This window comes from Protomyctophum parallelum (genome assembly GCF_964188405.1).
Source record: "Protomyctophum parallelum genome assembly, chromosome: 21".
Lineage (NCBI taxonomy): Eukaryota > Metazoa > Chordata > Actinopteri > Myctophiformes > Myctophidae > Protomyctophum > Protomyctophum parallelum.
In genome coordinates, this window is record NC_139713.1 from 15,873,463 (window position 1) to 15,900,838 (window position 27,376).

The 27,376-nt window shown below is 42.6% G+C and overlaps 1 protein-coding gene across 1 annotated transcript in view; it reads left to right on the forward strand.

Annotated features, from left to right (window-relative positions):
* Positions 1–10,956: 10,956 nt before the first annotated feature.
* Positions 10,957–27,376, forward strand: part of vsig8a (V-set and immunoglobulin domain containing 8a) — a 76,148-nt gene continuing 59,728 nt past the window's right edge. The window contains exons 1-7 of the mRNA XM_083793149.1: positions 10,957–11,090; positions 11,643–11,695; positions 12,754–12,929; positions 14,066–14,270; positions 19,415–19,567; positions 20,328–20,450; positions 22,573–22,717. Coding sequence (XP_083649275.1) covers positions 11,056–11,090; positions 11,643–11,695; positions 12,754–12,929; positions 14,066–14,270; positions 19,415–19,567; positions 20,328–20,450; positions 22,573–22,717 — 890 coding nt within the window. The 5' untranslated portion in view covers positions 10,957–11,055. The remainder of the gene's footprint in view (positions 11,091–11,642; positions 11,696–12,753; positions 12,930–14,065; positions 14,271–19,414; positions 19,568–20,327; positions 20,451–22,572; positions 22,718–27,376) is intronic.

The window sequence follows — 27,376 nt, forward strand, 5'->3', positions numbered from 1 at the left end:
CGGTTTTGCGAGACACACCTCCGGTTTTATTGCCAGACCCCTACATCGCTCAACGCACAAGACACAGCGCCATTCCAGAGTAGGACAAGGCATGGCACGCTGCCTTCCACCAGCTACGAGAGGCACTCACCGGGGTCTCTGTCCTGGCGTGTATACTCCAACCCCTGCAACAGACCATTCATTGTGGACCTTGGGGGGCCTTGCCCACAGTGCTGTGCCTTTAACCCTGTAAAACCCGGATTAATTTCTACTTGCAAAAAAAGAGATTTCAACCTTACTACTACTTTTTACTACTAGGACTTATAAGAGGAAATTATGTAAAAAAAAAAAATGTTAAAAAAAAAAAGTTTGCAATTAAAACACTTCCACCTGTACAGTTTGGGCATTTACAGTGTATAGGCATTTAGCAGAAGCTTAACTTGTCCAGAGCGACTTACAATAAGTAAGGTGAACGCATCCCTCACCAACCTTAATCTGGTCGTTTTAACGCATCCCTCACCAACCTTAATCCGGTCGGTCGTTGTAATGCATCCCTCACCAACCTTAATCTGGTCGTTTTAACGCATCCCTCACCAACCTTAATCTGGTCGTTTAAACGCATCCCTCACCAACCTTAATCCAAAAACAATTATATTGTCCAGCGGGGGAAAAAAAGTTTGTGGTCATTGAAAAAAATAGTGGTGGCAGTGGGATTTGAACTCATGAAGCAAGTCTACATAGCAGTCCCCTAGACTAGCAAGGCAGCTGGATGAGTGTGGATTTGTGTTTGTAGTAGAAGGTAAAACTCCGCCTGTGTGGCGTTGCACATGTACAGTTTTTACTGTATATGTGCAACGCTTGAGAAAGGGCGTCAGAGTTCATATCAAAAGCCTGGAGGCGTGAAACCCAGAGAGGCTGCAGAGCTTTGAAGAACACCAGATGCTACGTAGAGAGAAGAGTGCCATGTAGAAGCACAAGAAACCAGTCTGAAAGACCTGCCACCTCCTCCACCTGTGAACCGTGCCAGAGGGACTGCACCACTCCCGTGTGGGACTCCATAATCATACGAGAAGCTAATGACTATATGGATCAGCGCTATATGGACAACCAAGAGCGCTGGTCCAATGGTCCTATATGGGACTTGGTACACCTACAAAGATTAATCATTTTGAACACTCACAGTATAAGCCAAATGTCAGGAAGGAAAACTTGCCATTTGAATTATTATTATTTATTTATTTATTTTACCTTTATTTACCCAATGGGTGTTGGCTGAGAAGGACTTATCTTTTTGCCCTGCTCCACACAAATGGCTACTCCTGTCCTGATTGGCTGACATTAGAACCTGGGAGTCAGCGGCGTGCACAGATAGACCCTAGGGGGCGCTAGAGCACCCCCTGCCCTTTCGGCAATGTGCCCTTTTGCCAAAAGGGCAGGGGGTGCCCTTCTATAAATCTCACACTATTACGGCAACCGGCCGGTTCCACGCGCTGCACAAGCTGGTGCCCTTTTTTTCAATTGAGCACCTGCCCCTCTAAATGTCTGTGCACGCCACTGCTGTTGAGTTGACCAATACAACCAGTCTTATACTCAGCGCAGGCACACTTTAGCGTCACGAAGATGCCAAAAGATGCTCGTGGCAGGCGTCTCTTCCAGGTTTTTAAAAACCTCGGAAGAGATGCCTGCCACGAGCGGCTTTGTGTGCTTACACCCACTGTTGGCCACTGAGCAGTTCCACTGGAGCAGTTGGGGGCCTTGCTCAAGAGCACTACCGCAGTGTTGGGGGGAGGGGTAAGTGTTGGCCAGTCCCTTCTCCACTCAAATCTGTTCTACCAGTTCGGAGAATCGAACCAGGAAGCTTTCGGTTACAAACTCACTCCTCTAACCTTTAGGCCACCAGTGGTAAATAATTTCAGAGAAAATTTGTAAAGCAGTTTGCTGCTCATTATAAGTCTATAAATGTAACGTATATACTGTATGGTTAGCAACAGCAGTGGAATTAAATAGATGCAACAAAACAGACATAATGAGTGTTTGATGTATGTTTGATGATTAGATGATTACCTGTATCCTAGGTACTTTGCAGCGCTTAATTGTTTTCTTATTGCACTCCATTTACTTGATTTACCCTGCCATTCCTTACACTCAGTTCACTTGATTTACTCTGATCTTGCACTTAGTACTGTAAATCACTCTGGATAAAAGCATTGTTCCATTTTACTTGGCAAAGCAGAAAGATAAAAATGGTAGGCTATGGGAAAAGGCATGACAACAAGAATATTATTTAAAAAAAAGTATTGGACCCCAGATTTGTCTTTTGGGAAGAACATAATCAATCTATAAATTCCACCAGTCTGTGAGTGAATGTCTGTCCTTCGCGTATGTCCAGAACCATCCAACCACTTGTCACATTTTCCGTGTGTATATTGCTGACTCCCAAGGGAGTGCAGTGTGCAGAGCGTGAAGTGGGTCGGATAATCAGCTGTGTGTGTGCCAACATTACATGCTAAATCAATGTAATTGTGGCCATCACAATTCGCAAATGACACATAACGGGCACTGCACCATCATAACAACAAACACACACACACACACACACACACACACACACACACACACACACACACACACACAACTGTATGAACAAATGGACATGGCCTCCACTAAAACATTTGCTATGAAGCTGCTTGCTTAAGGCCATTAGATAAAGGATTCACAGAATCATGGCCGTTAGAATGGAGGATAACTTTAATATACGGAGTATATTTTAAAATGTATGGATGCCCTCCTTAACCCATTCGGGGCGGGAACCCCTTTTGGTGTTTTAAGCATTATGTTATACTTTAGCTATTGGAAAATAGCAGATCTACAAGCTCATAGCGCGGCACTCGGTGCGGCGCTATGAGCTTGTAGATCTGCTATTTTTGAAAAAACTTGAAAACGTGCACATTTTTTAACATTAATGTTCTTTCACAGCGAACATTTTTAACTCAAATATTTGCTTCCCTGGAACACCATATTATTTTCATCGGTGGCCAATTACATTACAAACCACTGACATAGAAACATTAGAAGACATTTATAGAATCGTCCCCGGGTCAAAATGCGTTAAATATGCTAAGCGTTTAGGTGATCAAGTTGTTTTTTTATTTTATGAATGCTTTGACATTCACAATCTACTTTGTTCGAGAACACCAAGTGATTTGATGTAGGGATAACCTCAGCCTGGAGGTACTCCACTGTTTGTCCAAGGAGACAAGAAGCAAGGGAGACAGTAAAGTAAATATACGGTAGTTAAAACGCAACCAACCTAATCGCGCTACACTGAAAATGTTAATTTAACTGCCAATAACTCACTTTTTAACTTTTAACTGCCAATTAATGTTATGGCCATGCTGCTCCTATACCTGTCCAGCAGGTGTCACTCTACGCTTGTGATCCGCCCCACATCCATGTGTGTTGATAATCCCTGCCCTTAATCTGATGTTGGTTATTCTGTAAATAAGCCTGCTTTGAAGATGCAATCCTGCATGTTATTTTATTTTTTATTTTATTTTTTGTATCCTGGTTGTACCCAAGTATGTGGCCTGTTCCTGTATTCAGCCTGAAAGTACATTCATTTTTAAACAATTACTTTTCCTTCACGTGATAAAATAACTCATGCGATTGGGTTATTTCATTTCCCATATAGATTGGTGCTATTGTGACTCGTAACCTTCACGTGATGTAACACCTTACTACCTACCAGTAAGACGCCTAAAATCAACATGGAATGAATTATGTACAGGGTTTGATGAGGTCAGATCAACATATGGAATGTCAGAACAGGTCAGCTCCCTATATGGAGATCTAAGGGTGGTAGCGGGGACATTCTCTTGAGTGTACAGGGTTTGATTAGGGCCCATGTAGGGCCGGGCCTTCATTTTCAGGCCTGTTGAGAAATCTAGTTTTCGCCGGCTGCCGGGCACGGCTGCACAAAAAAAAAGGTAAATGGTACATTTATATAGTGCCTTTATACAAGGCGCTTTACATAGATTGCGCAGCATTCACACATTCATACACCGATGCCGGGGGAAACCATGCAAGGTACCAACCTACGCATCAGGAGCAATTGGGGGTTCAGTGTCTTGCTCAAGGACACTTCGACACTAACTCTGGGGGAGCCCTGGTTTGAACTTGCAACCTTGCAGTTCCCATCCAGCCACTCTACCCCTGAGCCTGTTCTGACATTCCATATGGGCTTAATTGTGACTTGCAGATCGCATTTACTATGACATCAGATACCATAGTGATGTCACGAGACCTGGGCACCTGCATATGGGGATTTTGAGTGATACACTGACAGGAATTGCGTTTTCATTGTAAATGCGACCTTTAGTCGACTCGCCAGTGTTGTTTTTGGCAGAATTTTTTGATTTTAGTTTTAGTCATACATCTGTATTTTGCGTGTCTTAAGTACCAGGTCTTATTCCCTAACTTGAGTAAACTAAAGACCTGGAGGCGTGATCAATGCCATTTGGCTATTCTGAGTGGCCAAAGAGCATTGATCACGCCTCCAGGTCTTTAGTTTACTCAAGTTAGGGAATAAGACCTGGTACTTAAGACACGCAAAATACAGCCCTTAGTCTCTTCAATAGTTGTCTCCACCAGGCCGAAGGCATGTGGGGAGAGTATGTTTTGCACTCCGTCCGTCCGCGTGTCCGTCCGTGTGTCCGTGTGTCCGTGAACAGCTAATCTCGGCCACCGTTAACCCGGTCGATGCCATATTTTGCACACACACTCCCTGGATGCCAACCATGAACCTCTGCCCCAAACTTTCCAGAACGGCCTGTTATAGCGCCACCAGGAGGCCGCTTTGTGCAAAACAAGTTTTTCCATGCCATATTTTGCACACACACTCCCTGGATGCCAACCATGAACCTCTGCCCCAAACTTTCCAGAACGGCCTGTTATAGCGCCACCAGGAGGCCGCTTTGTGCAAAACAAGTTTTTGCACAGTACACCTACAGATTTTGTCCAAACATCACGCAAATTGGTACAGTCTCTCTAGAGCCATTCAACGAAACGGGTCTTTCAGATTTATCAGACTCCATCCTGATTGGTTAGGATTGGCTTCCAAAGTTCACAGGAGTGCTCAGTTTCAAACAAAATGCTGCAAATCATGAACACATCGCGTGATTTCCGTGAAATTGTGCACCCACATTCCCACTAGGCCGAGGACGAAATGCCACATGAACAATTTCAACTCAGCCTCAAGGTGGCGCTATAACTGGCCGAAAAGTGTTTTTACCTCTAACTGCACGGATCTGTGGATAACCTGGTGGAGACCTGTGCCCGGAAGGGCACTTTTTCTAGTTTTAATTTAGTTTCAGTCACATTTTAGTCACGAGGAATGTTTTAGTGTTAGTCTAGTTTTAGTCGACTAAATATAATAAGATTTTAGTCAACTGAATCTACAGTTGATGTACAGTAGTCGACTAAAATGTGTTTTGGCGAGCCTTGATGCCGTCGTAATGACTGATTTTACAATAGCAGATCTATTTTCAGCATGCAACCAAGTGTAAAACGACTTATACTGAATCTCTTGTCCACTAGTCACTTCCTCACATTTTAGTCTAGTTTTTATTTGTTGACGAAATTGTAAATACATTTAGTCTTAGTTTTAGTCATCATAGCTTAGTTTTCATTTAGTTTAGTTAGTCGCAATGAGTGACAGACGGGAAATGAACGATTTCATAATAAATGCTATGGGGGGCATTCACATGTATGGTGACAATGAGTGACTGACGGGAAATTAACATTTTCATAGTAAATGCGACTTGCGGTCGCAATAAACTAGAATCTGGTCATCTAGTTACGCAACTAGATGACCACTCTAGGGCTAAGGGTAAGGCTAATGGTTATCTTTATTGTCTCAATGTCCCCTAGTGGAACATCGCTTAGCGGCCAGGGTTCACATTCTGAACAAAATACAAAAGAACAAATCAAGATGGAAGGTGTGGTATTTGTGATTGTCACAGCAACAGTCCCAGGCAGTTATTGAAGAGGCGAAGATTACAAATGAAGCGAGGGGTCTGGGCGAGCGGTGCGAGAGGAGCAGGACTCCACATACCTCATATCACGATTATAAGCTTCCTCCTGTTGGCGCCTCGGTGCTTCCCAAACATCACGATGACGACGATTGCTTGTCAGTTCAACCCAGCAGAAATATAGCAAACAGACAAATTAGTTTGGACGGCTGGCAAACGCCCACTAAACAGCCACGTAGTTCACGTGTAGGGAGGGCCGGCCACTGCTTATAGGTTCGTCTCAGGGTTTTTCACTGTGCACAGTTGATGCAAGACAACATCCTGGTGGTGTTGTGAAATTCAATTAGGAGGGCGGGTGGAGAGATCTGACCTTATCACTTGGAGGTCTTTGAACCCAATTTAATATGCTTACTTTATGCAACAAAGTATCATAAATCAGGCTTTATTTTTATTTTCCTTTATTTACTAGTAAATAAAGGACTAGTACTCCAATGAGCACAAGTGCTCATTTTCAGCAACGCCCTGCACATAGAAACATACTGACAGACACGCATTAAAACCTGGGAGCTGACCAGTACAACCTCAGTCTTATACTGTTGGCCACTAAGCAACTCCATTGGAGCAGTTGGGGGTTCAGTGCCTTGCTCAAGGGCACTTTGTTCCTGCATGTCCGGGGAATCAAACTGGCAACCTTTCGGCAACAAGGGCACTACTCTAACCCTTAGGGCACCGCTGCCTCGATTTTTCGCATCAAGGAAATCAGTATTGGTCAGTACCACTTTAGCCTCGATAGCCAGGCTTTCATTTCGTCTGCGCGAAAGATGAAAGCCTGGAAAAAGCTGTGGGCTGAACAAGTCTAAAAGTGGGAGTCAACCCTTCCGGGTGGGCGTCGCTCTAAATGATGTGACGTAGCGCTGCACTAGGGGGGAGAGGAGGGGCCGGGGGTGACGGACAGATCGATGAGATCCAATCAGGGTGCGCGCATTTCTGAGGCGCGACCCGCCCCTCTAGACGAGAAATGTCTCGCTCTGGGTCAGGCTAGTACCACTTTAACCCTCATGGCATTACTTTTTTTGCTTGTCAACTCATTATAGGCAAAATTTAACATTAAAGAGAGTCTATTTTGTATTTTCATAATAGAAACTTTGTTAGCTCAAGTATTTAATTAAAACGTTTTGAATAATAAATAAGAATATTTATATTGCCCTTTTTATAATATTTATGGTCTGGGAAGGGATTTGTATTGTAAATAGACAAATAACAAAATTACTGATTTGATTTTTACTGTATATACTTTATACAACCAGAGCACACATTTCCACACATGGTTGTCTTCTAGTATATACCAATATTCTTTCTTTCTTTTTTTTGAAAAGTGTAATATTTCCCCTTAAGATTGTGCCGTCACCTCAGATGCAAAAAAAAAAAAAGGAGTCTGAAAGCTCAGATAAGGAAACTAATGCCTTTCACTTCTGTAACTGTTAAGATTACCACATAACATGTTGGCCTGTCTCCACATTTCTACAGCCACAGATCATCTAGATGATTTTCGAAGACATCCAATTTACTGTGTACAGACCACAGTGGCCCACGCAGTCTCAGCCTGGTTAAACCACCATCATCATCCCTGCTCCCGGAGTTTATCCTCCAATCTTACTACTCAGTGTTGTTTTCGGCAGCAAATTTCAATTTTAGTTTTTTGTCATAGTCTCTTGAATAGTTTTCACTTAGTTTTAGTCACATTTTAGTCACCCGGAATGTTTTAGTGTTAGTCTAGTTTCAGTCGACTAAATGTCATAAGATTTTAGTTGACTAAATCTACAGTTGATTTAGTCGACTAAAATGTATTTTAGCGGGCCTTGATGCCGTCGTAATGGCTGATTTTACACTTGCTGAAAATAGCCGATCTACAAGCCCACAGTGTGAGCTTGTAGATCTGCTATTTTCAGCATGCAACCAAGTGTAAAATGACTTATACTGGATCTCTTGTCCACTATAGTCCCTTCCTAACATTTTAGTCTAGTATTTATTTGTTGACAAAATTGTCTGTATATTTAGTCTTAGTCATCATATCTTAGTTTCCATTTAGTTTTCGTCAGTGGAAACAGGTAGCCGACGAAAATATTTCGTCTTACTTTTAGTCGACGAAATCAACACTGTTACTACTGCTAGCAAAGCAAAGCAAGCAAATAATGCAATTAACTAATAGCTACATTCAAATTAATTCCATAGCGGTATCAGCACTAACAACAGAAGCTTTGCATGGTGTGCTATTTTTGATAGGAAAAGGCCTGAATATTATTTTGCACTTCACGAAGTGCTAAATATATTCATGCTTTAACAGAATCACACAATCATGCCAGGTGCATTTGCATACTATATGAGGAATATTTCTCATGAGGTGCCATACTCATGGAGGCGTTATGCTCAACCCAGATTCGGCACAAATAAGGGACTAAATTCTAGAGTTGTCCCGATGCCATTTTTTTCAGACCGAGTATGAGTACTTCATTTTTAGTACTCGTCAATACCGAGTACCAATACGAGTACTTTATTTTACCCCCTTTTACTCATAGATGCAGATGGATCTCTGATCTACACTTGTCAGTTGTCATTTATGCTTGTAGATCGGCTGTTTTTGGCTGTGTGTTGCCCCTGTTGCATTCATTCAGCCTAGTGTCAATTGGATGTTTTGGTACTCAGGTCAAAGTATCGGGGCCGGTTCCGAGTACCGAGTACGAGTACTTGAGGGTGGCATCGGCCCGAGTAACCGATACCAGTATCGGTATCGGAACAACTCTACTAAACTCATTTCGGTTCCGATGCCACCAAAATGTGGAACGCCCTACTAACAGTCATTAAGACTGCAATTCGAAACTGGCCCTGTAAAATCTGAATCACCCACCCCTTTTCCCCTCACTGTATATGAGGTTTTTTTTTACCTCTATGATGATTTCCTGTTTTTGACTATATAGAAGTTTATATTTGTACATCTCTAAATGTTATGATGAATTGAACATGGTGGACCCTATTGTAAAAAAAAGTGTAATGCTTTATGGTGTCGTGACTGTCGTCCACAGTTAACAGTGTTGTACTGAAATACTCCAATCTGTTAATAAATACTTCAATTAAATCAACGTGCAGTATAATCAATTGTATGATGGTGTTCCGTACCGAAAATAGAAGAGCTCATACAGTAGATCTGATACTTTTTAGGGCAATGAAGGTCAGGGGTTAGCAAACACAAAAGTGCCATGTGCAGCAGATGTTCAGATAGGCACATCTGGATAAAGGGACAGCCAGTCTGAGGAGTTTAAAAATGGTAAATGGTGCATTTATATAGCGCCTTTATCCAAGGCTCATTACAGAGATTGTGCATTACATTCACCCAGCGATTGGCGGCAGAAACCATGCAAGGCACCAGCCTGCACATCAGGAGCAATTAGGGGTTCAGTGCATTGCTCAAGGACACTTCGACGCCAACTCTGGGGGAGCCCACAGGGTTTCGAACTGGCAACATTGTGTTTACCATCCAGCCACTCTACCCCTGAGCCACGGCCGCCCCTTTTACAGGTGCAATTACCATATAGTGCAAGGTTAGTGGAATTAACATAGGTGAATAGGTACTGTAAATCAATATTTGTGTCTTGCTATAGTTCATACAGAAAAGGTAAAACCAAAACGAAAGGTAAAACCAAGATAAAAACAAAGCTATAAAACTTCTATATCTGCTGAAACTGATGGGGGACATTCCACCCATTTCGGAAGCTGTTTAAACAGACTATTGATTGAAGTACAGTAGGGGACTGATATACTGTAAATCATGTTTTGGGGCAACAACGTTTGCCCCAACTGCACTAAGCCATTATCGACCCACAGAACAACAACAGAACACCTACTGAGTGCTGACGGTAGGTCAAATATATCACCTAATTAGACCAAATACAGTCTGATTAAATGTGATAATGTCCAATTCAGTGCATTGACAGCATCCATTCGTCATATTCTCGTCTCCTTTTCAAACAAATTGAACCCTAGGTAAAACCACGACAGAACTTAATTGACGCCATTGCTCCGACACATTGTGTGCTCGTTTGTTCTCACTTTAACTGGTCTTTTCTGTCCGTACATTAGGATCAAGGATCTCACCTTCTCGTCCATTCATGAAGGGTGTTTCCCTGCTATAGATGTGACACAAAGATGTGCTTTGTTTGGCTGCAAACAGCCTGGCCGTGTATAAACCATGCCTGAGTGTTTTCACTTGAATAACCAGTTTCTTGTTACCCGAGAGACCTGATAGTTGATGAGCCCCCATCCCCTTGGCCCCTCATTATTGGACTGTGTGTGTGTGTGTGTGTGTGTGTGTGTGTGTGTGTGTGTGTGTGTGTGTGTGTGTGTGTGTGTGTGTGTGTGTGTGTGTGTGTATGAATAATACTCAGCTGCATCACTAGTGTTCCATGAGTGATCTGAGCAGAGGATTGATGTGTGTCTTTGTGTTGATGTATTTTAGTTGGAAAAATTGCCGTCATTGAGTAAGACACTGGACTCTAAACCCAGAGTTTTACTTACAAGGCAATGCACACTTGGCCTTTCCATTGAATTGTTCATGAACTCGCCTTGCCTCCTGAACAGCATAAGCTCCTCCCACTGGTGTCCCACCTGTTTGACTTGTTTATCAAAAGGACAGCCTGGTATCACTATTTAAATGAACTCACACGTTCATGTATAGGAAGCTTTTCTTGGAACCTTGCATGTTTCCCCTTGTTTAATTTGCATTTGCGGTAGACAGTAGACGTAGCAGCATAGTGGTTGCAGTGCAGTGTATAGTGGACCCAGCAGTAACCTGGGGCTATTTTGAAACTGTGTTGTTGAACAACAATAGTGGTTTGTCCCTGGAGGAAACACATGAACAGGTGTAACAAAACACACACCCAATGGGATGGCCTTACGCAAGTGAGGAACAACGGAGAGACAGAGCTCACTGTATAACGAGAGCTAGAGCCTAGCAACACACCCCAGGCAGCGCTAGATAGATCCACTGTTCTCCATGGCTAGACTTCTGCATGTATGGCCTTCATGCAGGTATTGCTTTTTATCATCGTTTGCTTATTTGTTTGTTTCTGTTATGGAGCTTTCCTTCCTCGGCTCACAGGAGTCCTAGCGTCCCTATTCTGGGGGCAAACATTGTTCAATAATCTGCAAGCTCTGTAGATCGGGCGCCCACCGTTTTTTATTTATCTGGTGTTGACGGAAAAAAAGGGGGAAGACCTGGGGAACTCTGCTCAAGTATAGGGTATAGTTTTTAAGTGGTTATTTTCATAGTGTTGAATCTGCTCTTCTATCGATGTATTGTATTTATGCAAGTATACTGTAAAAAGCTTAACTACATTCTCTGACAGCAATTTGTGGTTAACAGGTAGACAATTCCAAATGGTTGTGTGGATGTGCAGTCAGGGTGCATTTAACAAGAATATGCTATACACACATTGTGTTTGTGGATAGTGCATTTTAAATGTAGTTTGTTATTGACTGGACATTACAATTAATGTACTGTCACACATGCTCATACTGTGTCTCTCAAATGGGTCCAGTATTTATAAGCTATAATGGATATTGTGTTGGGTTATTTTACAGCTGGCTGCCCCGTTTGTCTGTCTTGATGTGTGTAGCAAGTTTCTTAAGTACAGGTAAGAATCTGCTTTTGCGCGCACACGCACGCACGCACGCACACACGCTTCATTGATTATCTTTTATTAATATATTTAGAATCGTTACGGATGCAAGGAACTGCTTTACTGAGCTAAATGTGAATTTGTTTTCTGAATTTCCTTAATTAAATAGCTTGGAGCAACGCTTCAAAGACAAAAAGTTAAAAGACACGGAAAGTAAAAAGATTAACCTGGCTGGCTTTCATGAAAATACGATAATATAATTTTGATGTTTACTGCTGATTTAGAAGGCCTCTGACTAATCCCAAGTGTTGCCATGGAAATGGCCGCTGTAGTGGAGCTCTGTGCATTTGCCCCGAGACCATTTATTACAGGGCAGTGGTTCTAAAAGTGTGGTCCGGGTACCTCCGGGTACCTCCAGGGCATTTAAAAGGGATAGTTCAGATTTTTTTAACTTAAGTTGTATGAAATACTTGCCATTAATATAGTGGTTGCAACTGTATTAATTGATACCGTGGTGGGAGTTCTGCTCTGGTTTTGGTGAAATATCAAGTAGTTCCGGTCATTTTGTGGGGGGCACTGGGGGCCACGCAGTAAAGGTAAATTAATCCACAAAACTAACGTCATTTGTATTGTTGACCTATTTCTAAAATATTAGTGCAACTTTCGTTCTTTACGCCCAAAAAATTGTTCCATGTGATGGAGGGGTCAAAGTTGAACGAAAGTCGCGCTAATATTTTAGAAATAGGCCAACAATACAAATTACGTTCGTTTTGTGGATTAATTTACTTTTTCTGCGTGGCCCCAGTGCCCCCCAAAAAATGACCAGAACTACTTAATATTCACTAAAACCAGAGCAGATCTCCCACCACGGGACTCGGGCAATCAATTAATACAGTTGCAACCACTATATTAATGGCAAGTATTTCATACAACTTAAGTTTAAAAAAATCGGAACTATCCCTTTAAGTCATTTTTGCGCACTTCAATTCGGCATGAGCTCTCATTATATGCCAGTCCCAAGTCTGAAAGCGGCACAATGAGATTGAAGTACACCCTGACTCTTCACCACACAGAGCTTGGGTGTACAAGAGGGATGCAGCTGACCTCAACGGGCCCCCAGACGGTGCAGAAAGCTGAGGGAGAGACCGTGACTCTGGGCTGCACCTACACACCAAGCCCTGTCGACACCGGGGAGCTGGACATAGAGTGGTCCGTGGTCAGCCCAGACACGACCAAGAAAGACGAGCTGGTAAGACCGTGAGAATGGTGGATACACACCATACATGCAGCTTGCAGTCAGTCATTTAGTGTTTGTTAGAATTGTGTATAGAATGTTTGCTTGTTTTCCGCATACCATAAAGTATATAGTATAATATCCTATATAGTATATAGTATTCATATAGAGATCCGCAGCCTCTGTGGACATCTTTAAAAAACAAACTTAAAACACTACTTTTTACTCAGGCATTTCCGGATGTCTGATTGTGTTTTTGTTTTGTTTTTGTATCTTGTTGTATTATTTGCCGTCTTGATTGTATAGACCTCTTCCTGTTTTGTATGAACTTCCTTGTTTTATTTCTGCTTTTGTTCTCTGTATGTAAAGCACTTTGTGAGTGCTATACAAATAAAATGTACTTATTTACTTACAGAGATGAGGTGAGGTTAGATGAGTTGAGAAGGGCTGAAATTAGAAGAGTGGAGATTAAATGAAACAAGTTGTGACAAGACGTTAAGAAGTTAAGATCAAACTTAATTAAACCAAGATGGTAATTAGGAATATATATACCAATTGCAAAGTGGTATTGAGTCGCGTGTCTTAAATGCCCGTAGACGTGCTATAATCACTATATATCATCACGCCCAGCGGCCCAGGGAGATTGGGATCGTAGCCCAAGTGCCAACTATCTATTGCCAACTTAGCTGTTGTGGTTGTGCTCTCAAGTTAAACTGCATGACAAATGCATGACAAGAATAGGAATAGAAAGGCCTGCTTCATTCTGAGTTTTTGGCTCCCACAAAAGGAGATCTATTTAGTGCGCGATTGCCTTTAACAGGCAAAAACTAAAGTCAGTGCTCTGTAATTGAATCGTGGATACACTGCTGTACCTTCTCAATTTGGCAGGAATTAGTCATATCCTCCATTTTGCCTATTGAGGTGAAAGGTGTTTTCCAAGCTGGTTTGGAATTTATTCTTGGCGATTATTCTGTTGATTTTTTTCCAATTGATTTTACAAAAATCGATTCGTCTGATTAACCTGATAAGCCTCAGTATATTTATCAGTAACTTAATTAAAATCGAATCAATTTTAAAGTCGGCTAAATTCATTAGTTCAATTAACCTCTGCCCACTTACTAAATACTTTTTTTTCCTTTTTTTCGTTCTAGCTCATATCATATACTGGTGGCACTAAATACATCCATTCCAACCATGAGCTGGCGAATGGCCTGGACTTTGCCGTGGGTGACCCCTCCATGGGTGACGCATCGCTCTCAATAGCTCGGCTGACACCTGGCCACCAGGCCACTTACCAGTGTAAAGTCAAGAAATCACCTGGCGTGGACATGCGCAAGGTGTCACTGGTCGTAATGGGTAAGGAGACTATGGGCATTGGGTTACAACCTTGGGTTAGCTAGCACATGATGTCACTGGAGCTCCATTATTTATGTCAAAGTCCACCAGTGGTGGGAAAAGTATTCAGCTTTCTTACTTTCGTAAAAAGTATCAAAAATGCAATGTAGCCTACTAGAAATCCTTTGAATGTCTGGAATTCTGAAGCATTGGGAAAACTGTTGCGCCTTTCTTCGTCCTTTTTTCCCAAACTTGACTACGGTAGCGGTGGTCTCAAAAACATAAGGGAAACTTTGGCAGAAAAAGACTCGCTCGCCGTATAGAAACTAGAAGTAAAACTCCTTAGACTGAGACTTAAGAAAATATTTTCGCTTTTATTTGATCATGCTCATAAAGTGCTCTGTGCTCAAAGTGCAATTAAAAAGCAAACGTTTCGGTCCTAAGACCTTCGTCAGTGCTATATGATTTTCACAGACAAAGAACTTGCTCTTAAAGAGCTCCAAAACAATACAGCTCAGGTGCTGAGAATTGCTAATTAATAATTGAGGACATCACCAGATGGTGGGGCGTGGACATTACAGAATAGATATACAAAATCACATAGTTATATAGGAAACAAGAATGAAACAAGAATGTCTGGAATTCAAAATGTACTGTAAATGTACCGAGTTACTTTCCACCACTCAAGTCCACTTACTGTACATCACCCAGGTTTAGGTGTGTACTGTAATAGAGGCCTACAGCTGGGGCAACAAACTCTAAAGCACAAAAGTAACAAAATATATTCGACACATTTATCAGCTGCTCTCATAACATGAGGCGAGGCGCTGTTTGAGTAGATGTGCGGTCCTCGATGCATGCCATTGTGCTTGTGTTAATAGGGGTCATTACAGTAAAAGAACAGGAGGACAATTTTAGCATCGATGCTTTTGAAAACATTACCCTTTCTGTTCCACGCATTCAAGGAAAAACAAAAGCAAATCATTTGATTTGTCCTACTTAGGCTTCAAAGGCACACTTTATTTTATTCATTGTGTGCCCATTAGTCTCGCTAGACAACCATTCCTCTTCCACGATCTTCGAATGCTACAGAGTAGACATCTTCACGGTTCCAAAATGACCGACCCTAATGGACCTGTGAAATTTATTCAGAGATCCGATCGGTTCCAATATATTTCTTTACTGTTTTTTACATTCAGATGAAGATCAAAAACTCTACCCAGGATGAGATGGATAGAATCAGCATAGCCAACGCGTACAATCTCACATTTCCTCTTGTTTAACCAAAAACAGTGTGATGCATTCGTCACACAATAACTAGCAATCATTGGACTCCACACTTGAGTGACACAACTAGGGCTGCAACAATCGATTATTAGCGAAGGAAAAAAGCAGGTGCGCTTCCATGCATTTCCAATGGAAGTCACATGGTTTGACACAACATTTTTGTTGTACGGCTTTCGGCTGTGTTTCGACTGCCCCCTCCCCCTCATACAACAAAAATGTTGTGTCAAACCATGTGACTCCCATTGGAAATGCATTGCGAAGGCTGTTGTATCGATCGCTGCAACAACGAGACGTGGAGTTGGTGGCCAGACTGACCACAACTACAATGTTGTTTCTGACTCAGAGTAGAAGGATTTTTAACCACCTAGTACAACGTGAATGCATCACATTGTAGATTGTGCAAGAACAATGGCTTCTATTTTAACATGCCAACCCCATCTCAATTAATTTATTATAGCTAAATAGAAATTAGTTTTACGGATTTCCCCGCATGTCCACATTCCAAGATGTGAAAGCCTTAGCCAAAAATGTTCCTACTTAATGTAGCGCCCGGGATTCAAACTCAGATCTCCCACGTGAAAAGTCCAACAGCTTAACCACTAGACCAACGGCATATCCTCCTTTGGTCTAGTGGTTAAGATATTGGACCTAAACCCGAGTTCGAATCCCGGGCGTTACATCGGTGCCGTGACCCGGATCGGGTTTCCCCGTGGGATGAGGTCAAAAGGGGGGTGAGTGTAACAGAGTGGCTCAGAGCCTCTGCCTGATGGCCTCAAAATTCTATCTCCCCCAGTCCATCCATAGGGATATCCCTTTGGTGTGTAGTGGATAAGACGTTGGACTTTCATGTGGGAGACAGGAGTTCGAATCCCAGGCGTTACATTAATAGTTTGTCAAGATCCTGGCTGAACCTTCCAGCGGTGTTCATTTAACACTGGAACTGCACTTTGTCCAACAACGGTCAAACGGCTACAGGTTTAGGCTGCTCGCTTACAAGCAGCGACTGTACAAATATATATTGACCTGTCGGGCCAAACATCTATAGAAATACATTTAAAGAAAGCTTGTTTGTTCAAAGTGTGAACCTGCAACTGTGAAATTGCAGTTAATGGAAAAGAGAGGATTTCACTGTGCAGCAGCATTCTTTCTTCACATTGTGATGCATGTTGTATTTTGGGGCGTTAAAAGTGGTGTAATGCACTTGACAGCTTAACGGGTTGTAGGAGAAAATACCTGTTTGTTTGATTGTGTTCCTTTTGCTAAACACACACAATGAGATGTTTATTTTAACGGCCAATTACACCAAGATGTCTTGTCCTGAGTGTTGGGTTAAACCTTCAATGTTGCTCCAATCCTATACAGTTTATACTCCAATCACACAGCATAGTGTGCAGCTGACTCTGTTCTGAGTGAGAGGAAATCATTATCCTTACAAATTAGGCAAATACGTGACGGAATAACATTCCCTTTACACCAGAATTAGGGGTTGGTTTTGAGGTTGAGAATAGCCACCATACTGTAGGTACGATTACGCTCCTGAACTTTCTATTTTTGTTACTAGAGTGTCATGTTCGACCCAGTCCATAATTATGGGATAAAAAGCTTTGCTACAACAATTTCGGACGGAAACCAGCCTCCCCATGATAGAAACTGGGAGCGTGCCCGTTTTGAGCTGCTGTGCTGATCTTAACTGAGACTTTTACATATCAATATGGCCAGGGCCATAAAAGTCACATTTACACCTTTAATGGCAAGGTTGCACCCCTAACGTCACCAGTGAAAGAACTCGGAAACAAGTTATATAACCAACCATCAATTTCACAACATCCCACATTTTAACAAGTTAACAGAGGACACATGTCTGTAGTTTTAATGATGTGAAATGGCTCCTCTTTGCTGGGCAGCTGCTACACTATAATGATGGCCACAACAACTCTCGGTTCATGGGTTACACCAAGGAACTGTATCCAATTCCTGATTAATACCACCTTTTCTTTTAATAACCACATCGCAACGTGTGCTTGTAGATCTGCTATTTTCACTATAGTTTGGGTCCCTGGGAGACAACTATAATTTGTGTCTCGAGCTAAAACGTTTGGAAACCTGTGTACTCCTCCATACCCGGGGATGTTCCCTATGGGATGTGTGCACTGAAATGGCATACTTTGGGTTAATATACACAGTAGCCACTTAGTTAAACCTTGAGAGATTACGTTTGTTGCAGTAGGTGGGAGATTAGATGGGCACATTATCAAATTACATCATTTTTTGAGGCGGGTGCATTGCCAGTTAAAACATAGGAGAGAGATACGTGTTTGTCCCCGTCATCTCTCAACTTGATGATGAAAATCCTTTTGCCCTTCCCAGAGCCATAGAGTAAGACAGTTATGAAAACTCTGTTCGCTCCAACGGCGGCTCTTCTACATAGACTTCTATTGAGAATGGGGACAACAAATAGGGACAAGTCCTGGACCGGAAGTAGACTGAGGCAACAGCCCAGCTTGAATGATCTTAAATCCCTTTATTTTAGATTTTTTTGTAGTTATCGTACAACAAACATTACAGAGACTTTAGTTGTCACTGTACAATACTTTACCTCAGTTGTCATGTTGCACACATGCCTAAAATTGCATTTATTTGGGCCGCCCTCGTTGAAAACAATGTATTTCAAACTCCAGCTTGTCCCAGTTCAGGCTGCATGAACAGCGCTCGGTTTCTGCCCCCTCAATATCGTAACTCTCCTATTAGATGGCTCTGGCCCTTCCTAACACAAGGTGAGATCGCACAGCTCTGCTCCATTGTATCAATGACTGAGTAAACAATCTACACGCTAATTAGCATCAAGCGCCCATAACTCTATGGTACAGCCCGGTAGATTTAAAGTCAGCCCACTGGTTCGGAGCATAGGAGCGTGACAACACAGTAGCCTATAGCCTGGGGCAGATCCATCTAATAGAAGAGTTGCGATATTGAGGGGGCAGAAAACAGCACGGTCACGTGGTTCATGTACTCGCGTGGTTATGTTCGTGGCCCATAGACTCCAATGCATTCCGTAAACTTCCGGTTGTCCCCATTCAATAGAAGAACGGAGTTTGCAGAACTCTGTCTTACTCTATGGCTCTGGCCTGGGGGACCGTAACCACGACAACAGACCCCCTGCCTACAGTGGCATGCATGTGCAGTAACGTCCAAAGCCGCGGCCGTATGGTTAGACAGAGTTTCCAGAAAAAGGCTAATAAACAGCTTGAATTCGGGAAAAGTTCAAAATGGTTAGAAAGGTATACGCTTCCTCGTCTGGATCTAGGCAGTGGGTGGCTCGGCTATATTTATAACTTAAATCAAATACCACCGAAGTGGAAAAAGCGACACGTACTCCGAAATAAAGGATGCAAGACTGGCTCATTTGTTGGGAACGCTTACATGTTTCGGCCTCAGTCTTCCTCCTCAGTCCTCCGGGCACATTTAAAAGGTTTCCTCAAATGGTCAATATGCCCAGGCTTAGAGGCTATGCAAGTTCAGATCAATTGCTCAAGCCAGCGAGGAGAACAATGTGGAACAGAGAGAGTGTGACTGACTTTCTTAAATTAGATGTAGGATAGGATACTTTATATGTATATGACTGTGTGCAGACACAACTAAAGGTGTGCGTTTGTCTGCAGTGTCATTTCCATGGAGTTTCTTTTGGTGATTGCTGAATGCCGAGAGCAGCGAGTGTTTGCAGTAGTTCACAGAAATATGTTGCAATGGGTTATTAAAGTCAGAATTGATGCGTCTGCTTCCATTTCATCCCTTTTGGGGGAAACAAAATGCATTAAACCTCCGAAATGGGAGCCGTGGCGTGTCGTGTGCAACGATACATTTATTTTATATCATTTCAGCAAAGCCCTCGGTGCCCAAGTGCTGGATGGAGGGAACAGGGCTGGTGGGAGAGGCTGTCTCCTTGCATTGCAAGTCTGCAAAAGGCTCTCCTCCTTTGAAATACATGTGGAACAGGGAGAGAGCTGGCCCCATGCCGTCCTTGGCCACACAGAGTAAGTCTGCCCTCTACTGCTCGTAGTGTGCTACTGCGGTGTGTGTGTGTGTGTGTGTGAGAGAGTGTATGTGAGAGTGTGAGAGTGCGTTAGTGCGTGCGTGCCTGCCTGCATGCCTGCGTGCGTATAGTATAATTTTGCATTACCATACCTCGTGCTGTCACATCTGTTCTCTCTTTAGAAGCGTTCATATTCCATGAGGACAGAGCATCGCCGCTCTGATCAACACCAAGGACAGCGACATAGAATAGACAGAGAATAGACACGTTTTGTCGGGCCCTAAACAAGGAAGTGAACGTCTACTCTGCACGCATGCACAAAACATGATGCTGAGCGCTGCACAATGTGTTGCCTAGCAATGGCCCTGCTTTTAGCGATTTGATATCATTAAAAAGACCCCAAGATGTCCCCACGGGTCCTGGGCCCTCTACGGGTGTGATTGTAAACATGTGTGGAGACGTCTTGAGCACTTAAGCAGTCTTCCTTCTCATTATGTTTTTTTTTACACTTGCTTTGGCAATGTAAACGTATGTTTTCTCATACCAGTAAAGCTCCTTTGAAAAAAAAAAAAAGAAAAAAGACTGTGTGTGTGCGTGTGTGTGTGTGTGTGTGTGTGTCTGTCTGTCTCAGCATGTGCAGTGTGTTTCTGTGTGGTAGAGATTCATTTGAAGTTCCTATTTGTCATATAATAATGTACGTGCCGTATGTGTGTGAAAACACTAATCTATTAGCACATTTGTGTGTCTGTTCTAACATCCAGATGGCGACACTGGGGAACTGATGATCAGCAACCATTCACACACCTTCTCTGGGTTCTACCGTTGTGAAGTCACCAATGCAGTGGGAACGGAACACTGCAGGATAAATCTGAGAGCGGACAAACGTAAGCACATCCCCCCCCCCCACCCCCACACACACACACACACACACACGCAGAGCAGCGCACTCATCTGCATAACACTCATTCCCTCCTGCGCAGGTGCAGGTGACACACACACACACACACACACACACACACACACACACAATAAATGTTCACCTTTTGCTTCCATCCATTGTACCGTCACCAGCCTCACTGCGGGGGAATGAACATTAGCATTGGTGCTCATGCCTCAGGCCTCACGCACAAATAAGTATAAAGCAGGGCTTAAGCGATTAAAACCAGGAAAAAGACAACACTTGATAATGCCATATCACAATATTCCAATATCCAGAAATATAATACTGCATGTCGATCAGCCCTATAGTACATACCTGTACGTGGACACACAAAAAAAAGACTTCTGCTGGCTGAGCCCATTGTCCACCCAGGAGTACTTTGTGTGTCCATCCGGGCAAGTTTATATTTAGCAGAATATGTGAACCTGGCTTTACACTGATAAACACTTTCCATAAGACCAGTGCCAGGACTTCTTTTTTTCATTTCCTCCTAAGATAATTTCCCATCACCTGCTCTTGGCGGTGGTCTGTCTGAGGTACTGCAGAATTGTTGTTGATGACTCTGCAGTATACCTTCCTAAGTTCCTGCACAAGGACATCACTTTGCTCTTGGGGGGGGAATTACATTCCCAAGGCTTTTCTTCCATGACACTGTGGAAATTGCCAGTACAGACAGTGCACTGCCCTGAAACTTATAAGGCAATTATATTTGATTGGGCATAATTAAATCCACATGCTGTGGGTAGTGGGTATAGTACTCTCTGCCTTACCGCATGGAACATTATTAATTAAAGTCCATCGCCATGCCCGATCCACCACTCGACTCGTCTGCGATTCACATCGGTTCCCAAAACAGGGGAAAACGGGCAGAAGCAAAGTTGCACCGAGTTGCACCGAGGCCGCGTTCACACGGGCAGATGCAAAGACACAGTTTACCATTCATTGTCAATGGAAGCCAGAGACATGTGCAGATGCAAAGATGCATCCGACTTTTGTAGCTGCTTGCAAAAGCTATACAAATTCTGCCCGTGTGAGCACAGCATGAGGGTGGAACGTGTCAACTCTCTTGATTCAAAGTGCATATCTATTAGTATTGAAAGATTCGACAGGGAGGCCATGCTGTTATAATACTGGCTGTTGTCGTGCTAAGATTATTCATGCCCCATTTATAATTAGTTCCACGCCAGTCAATGTCACACAACCAAATAGCATCAAATGCTCACAACGTGTCAGGTTATTCGCTGTGCGAGACCCCCGTGTAACACAAGATTTAGAGTCCGATGGTCCGATTCTTAATTATCCACATTTTATCCACTTTGTATCCAATTTGATCTAATTATCCACAAAGCCTGATGAAACTGTTCTATAGTGCCCACATACATTCCATTATTTCTTTCTCCTGTATCTGTTGGTACGGTATAACCTCGTTATCAAAGATAGAAATTCCCTTGGGAGAATTGTGAAAACTGCTTCTAAAATTACTGGCATCCAGTTTGAGAGCCTCATGATTTCTTCTATAATAGACAGCAGCTCAAAAAAGCCCTGTCCATCCGCTCAAATAGTGCCCACCCCACTCAGTTCAGAGTACATGCTGCTGCCATCTGGCCTTCACTTGAGTGTCCCTATAGGACAACAAAAAACAGGTACAAATTCTCCTTTGTCCCTGCCTCGATCCCAGCAGTTAATGCTGCCGAAAGAAGGGAAAAGGGGGGGGGGGAAAGGAAAAGTGGTGACTACGATCAGTGCCGCGCTACGAGCGTGTAGATCTGCTATGATTTTTTTATGTGATGCAAATCTTTGAATATATAGTCTTTCAGAGCTAACGTTTTTAACTCGAATCTTTGCTTCTGGGGGTGTCCCTGGCTGGAACAACATATTTTCAAATGGGGGTCGGTGGCCAATTACATAAAATGTTTGGGGTCCTGGACATGTAATATTGAGCACCACTGACATAGAAACATGGGTTTTTTCAGAAAACTTTCAGGATTCAGAAGACGTTTTAATTTCGACTGGTCGTCAGGTCTAAATGGGTTAATAAAGAACTTTAACTTGAACATGTCTTTCAGCTCCCAACAGAGCAGGGGTGATCGTTGGCACAGTGGTGGGCTCTCTGCTCCTCCTCATCCTTGTGCTGCTGTTTGTCTGGCTTCTGATCTGCAAGCTGGGCAACAGGATGCCTCGCTACGAGAAGGAAGTGGCCAATGATATCAGGTAGGGTGCTGTTCTACAATGGGCACACGACAGATCAGTGTTGTTTTTTTTTTCATTTTAGTCATAGTCTCTTGAATAGTTTTCACTTAGTTTTAGTCACATTTTAGTCACCTGGAATGTGTTAGTGTTAGTTTAGTTTTAGTCGACTAAATGTCATGAGATTTTAGTTGACTAAATCTACAGGTGATTTAGTAGACTAAAATGTATTTTGGCGGGCGTTGATGCCGTCGTAATGGCTGATTTCACACTTGCTGCAAATAGCCGATCTACAAGCTCACACCGCGTCGCGCTGTAGATCTGCTATTTTCAGCATGCAACAAGTGTAAAATGGCTTATACTGGATCTCTTGTCCACTAGTCCCTTCCTAACATTTTTGTCTAGTTCAGGGGTATTCAACTGGCGGACCGCGGTCCGCGACCAGACCGCGGACCACCTCTTTGCGGACCACCCAAAAAAAAAAAAAAGTTAATAATATAAATAACATCAGATGGTATACATTTCTCATGTGAAATTGCTGCAAAGGCCCCCAAAATGTCCCCCAAGGGCCCCCAAAATTCTGGCGCGCGCTACGCGCGCACAGTGTGGCCTGCCAGGGCGTATAACTCCCGGCCTGATTTGGAGTTCCACTCCGGGCCTGCACTCTGCACCCCATTATTAGTTGGGTGGAAGGGGATCTGATTTGTATAAGCTTGGCTTGACCATACTAAACGGGCATAGAGCCCCGCTCTCCGATGGACGCCGCGCATGGGACCGGACCTCTGTCTTATTCAAAAACATATTTGTGGACCTTCATCATTTCTAGTTGAGGACCCCTGGTCTAGTTTTTATTTGTTGACGAAATTGTCAATTATATTTAGTCATCATAGCTTAGTTTTCATGTAGTTACCATTTAGTTTTCGTCAGGGGAAAAGGGGAAAAAGGTAGTCGACGAACATTTTTCGTCTTAGTTTTAGTCGACGAAAACAACACTGGTATACAACAGAGAGCAGCCTATATGAAGGCAGCAGTACGTCGTACATTGTTGTGTATTCTATTGGGAGAGTTTATAGTGAAGGTCACCACGTCTTTCACACTCACAGGTTTCAAGGAAAATCACACCTTCATGCCAAGAACTCTCAGAACAAGATGTCCACACATTACTAGATGTATTGTGTGTACAGTACATCATAAAAATCACACCCGTGTGAAGTGAGGAGCACTCTCATCATCGCACATCGCACAATTTGAATACTCATTCAGACGGTTACTATACATAAACTCTCTCGTTAATTACAAAAACAAATTAAGTAAATAAAGATTAAACTTCAGATATTAAATACAAACATTGTCAGGTGACATACTAACAATATCAGAGTCCTCTTGCATGTAATTAAGAATGATACCTATAGCATAGCATCTGCCATAGAATTCCACTGTGTGTTCAATTGGGTCTTGGAAATGAGCAGTGGACCGCTGCCAGAGGTATACAAACATTCTGAACCTTCCATTCAAATTAAACCATTCACTGAGCCATGTGATTTCACAATCTTGTATGGGCAGAAAGAAAGGATTCATCCTTCGACATTCGTGGTCTTCCTCACTCAAATTCAAAAACATGCTTGCCAAACACTCTGTGGAAACGATTACATGAATCTGTGCAGGCAAACAAAGTAATAAACTACAGGATGATGGACAATGCACGTCACAACAACAAACGGGCATCTTAAATTGATGAACATGTTAGCCCCGGCAGTCTGAGAGGTAATTACAAACTATAATAAAAATGACAGAACGGTGTCCAATCAGGAGTGCCATTGCCATCTACTTCAAATACCGTTATTGACCCATTAAGATCTGTGGACCGATTCTACAAATGTCTTTTTCTGGAAAACGTTTGTTGATATATCAGACTTATCAGTGGTTCTCAAACATTTTTCATGTCAAGGACCCCCAAAATTATACAGTTATGCATTTGGCTGTGGATCCCCATCTCAAAATATGTTGTTTCAGGGACCCCCCAGAAGCAAGGATTTGAGTAAAAGGATATATGCTATATTATTCAAAGATTTGAGACAATTTTCACGATTTTTCAAAAATAGCAGATCGACAAGGCAAACATTAGCTTGTATAATATAATGGGTAAAGTGGTTAAAATCTAAAATAACACAGATGCTTTTTAACGTCATCAGGTGTCCTTGACACTAGGGTTTAACTTTCACAATGGCTGAGTACTAGCGACATCACCTCCTTAAACTTAGTTAAAGCCGTTGCTTGGCACCATTTTCGGATGAAAGTGTGTCATTTTCGTGAACTGCATGATGCTTGTTGAAAGGGTCGTGACAACTGCAAAGCAGCAGCCAAATTAGCCACAAGCACTGCTACAGCACAGATTTGAGAAAGAGTGCAGCAAGTCTGTGGCAAACGAGCATTTTTGTATTTCACGAAGCCATAACAAACCGAGAGAAAACAAATAAATGATGACTTATGATTGTCAGGGTTATTATAAAAGATCTGCTGCGATACACTTATTGACAATGAGCAATTTTTCCAATCTTGCGAGATAAGAGGAGGAGCTCAAACCAAATGCATTATTGACTGTCATACTTTTGGACTCGATGTGCAATTTGCTGGCCCAGTTATTGGCAGACATAGAACAGAAAATACTGCAGGATAATAATAGTGTTGGCCTGATATTTCAGGGGAAAGGAAAGGGGGGTATTATTGTCAAATTGCATTTGCATATAGTGACATTTGTCCATTATATTTAACCCATTCTACACTAGGAACCACTGCTCCTAGTGGATCGGAATAAACAATTTTACAAATATTCCTAAACGGGAAATACTCCAATCTTTGGCTGATCTGATTTAACATGAATGAATGTAGTCTACTGTACACCTGCCCAAGGAACATGGTGGCACGGATGACGAGGCCTCTTTCCATACATTTCAACCTGAGCAATCTAGATTAAGTTCATATAATTAGAAGCAACGATGTGGAACCCACGCTGCCGTAGGAGGCGAAATACCTCAGAGCCAATTTGATGCATAGTTGATAAGAATGATTTACGCACACCAGAGGCAGGTTGAATAAACTATACCAAAATCATCAGCGAGTATTTTTGCATCAAAACTATTCACGCCATACATACTACAGTTATGCAGGACACACACACACACACGCTGGTAGACTGGCTATTTCCGACCTGCAACACTGCCAGAGTTGCTGGGGAAGGAGCCAGCTGTAGAGTGTGGCTTGAATGTAGAATGCAAAAGTGTCTTGCAAGTGTGGGCTGCAGGCAATGTTGACAAAGGCAGAGAGGGTGCTGTGGGGACTAGTCGGGAGCAGCATGAAGATTAATTTCACACCCTTCAGAGGGGGAGTATAACCACAGAGGCGCAAAGAAGCCAGGGATTCACTGGAAACTATCCAGCTAGGCAAGTTATGACGGAGGTAATTTAGTATTTTCCAGTGCCAAGCAGTTAAGCAGCATGACAGGTTGATTGGACTTTTCCGTTTTCACGGAAATCCTCTTTGTGAATTTGATCAGCGATGATCTCACGCTAAGCACCAGGCTCATGGGAACTTTGGGAAGAAACAAAAATAGCAATAATAATAATAATGTCTACCACAAAGATGTCACCAGAAGCAGGCGGCTACCTGCACGCCAAACGTGCTGATACATCAGTGAGTGTTTAACGGTAACCCATTTAGACGTGAGGACGATTCTACAAATGTTTTCTAAATCCTGACAGTTTTCTGAAAAACCCATGTTTCTATATGTCAGTGGTTCTCAAGGACCCCCAGAAACTATATTATGTAATTGGCCGCCGTCCCCCATCTGAAAATATATTGTTCCAGGGACCCTCCCAGAAGCAAAGATTTGAGTTTAAAACGTTTACTCTAGAAGAATAAAAAATAGCAAACCTACAAGCTCGTAGCGCGGCACTCGGTGCCGCTCTATGAGCTTGTAAATCTGCTATTTTTCAATAGCTAAAGTATAACATAGGCCTAATGCTTAAAACACGAAAAAGGGGTTCCCACTTCCCGCCCAGAATGGGTTAAGCATCAGCAACACCTGCAAACACAGCATGCAGGAATGATACAGAACAGAGCAGCTTATGTTATGTTATAAAGTTGACCATGTTAACTAATAATTGACCGGGGTCCCCCCCAAGGACTCTGTCATTATGGGGCCACTAGTAGTTCCCTATTGTATACAAAATCTTTGCTGAAAATAGCCAATTTAGTTTTCACTGAATGTTCTTCCCAGAACAGGGACACAAGGGATCAAAATGCCATTATTGTATTCTCAATGTCTCACTAGTGAGTTTCATGAGTCAGCTGCCTGGTTTGAACTGTAAAAGCACAGTAGCAACAGCAAGAGAAGGGAATCAATTATGTCACGTGAGAGTGTCTTGGAGGCACACTACAAACAAAGGTGCTTCTTGTATGCATCTGGCTCATTTTTGTGGCTCAGAAGCTTGAAAAACTGATATTATTTTTACATTTCATCTTCATTTTTCACGAAATGGTGGATGTTGCAGGTCCCTGGACTAAAATATCTAATAGTTTTAGACCAAAACATGAAAGGATCACGCGATCTGTCTCACAAACGCAATTGTAAGGGATCATGGGATGGTCACTTGGTTTAAATTAGCCAACACTCCAGGCTGGGAA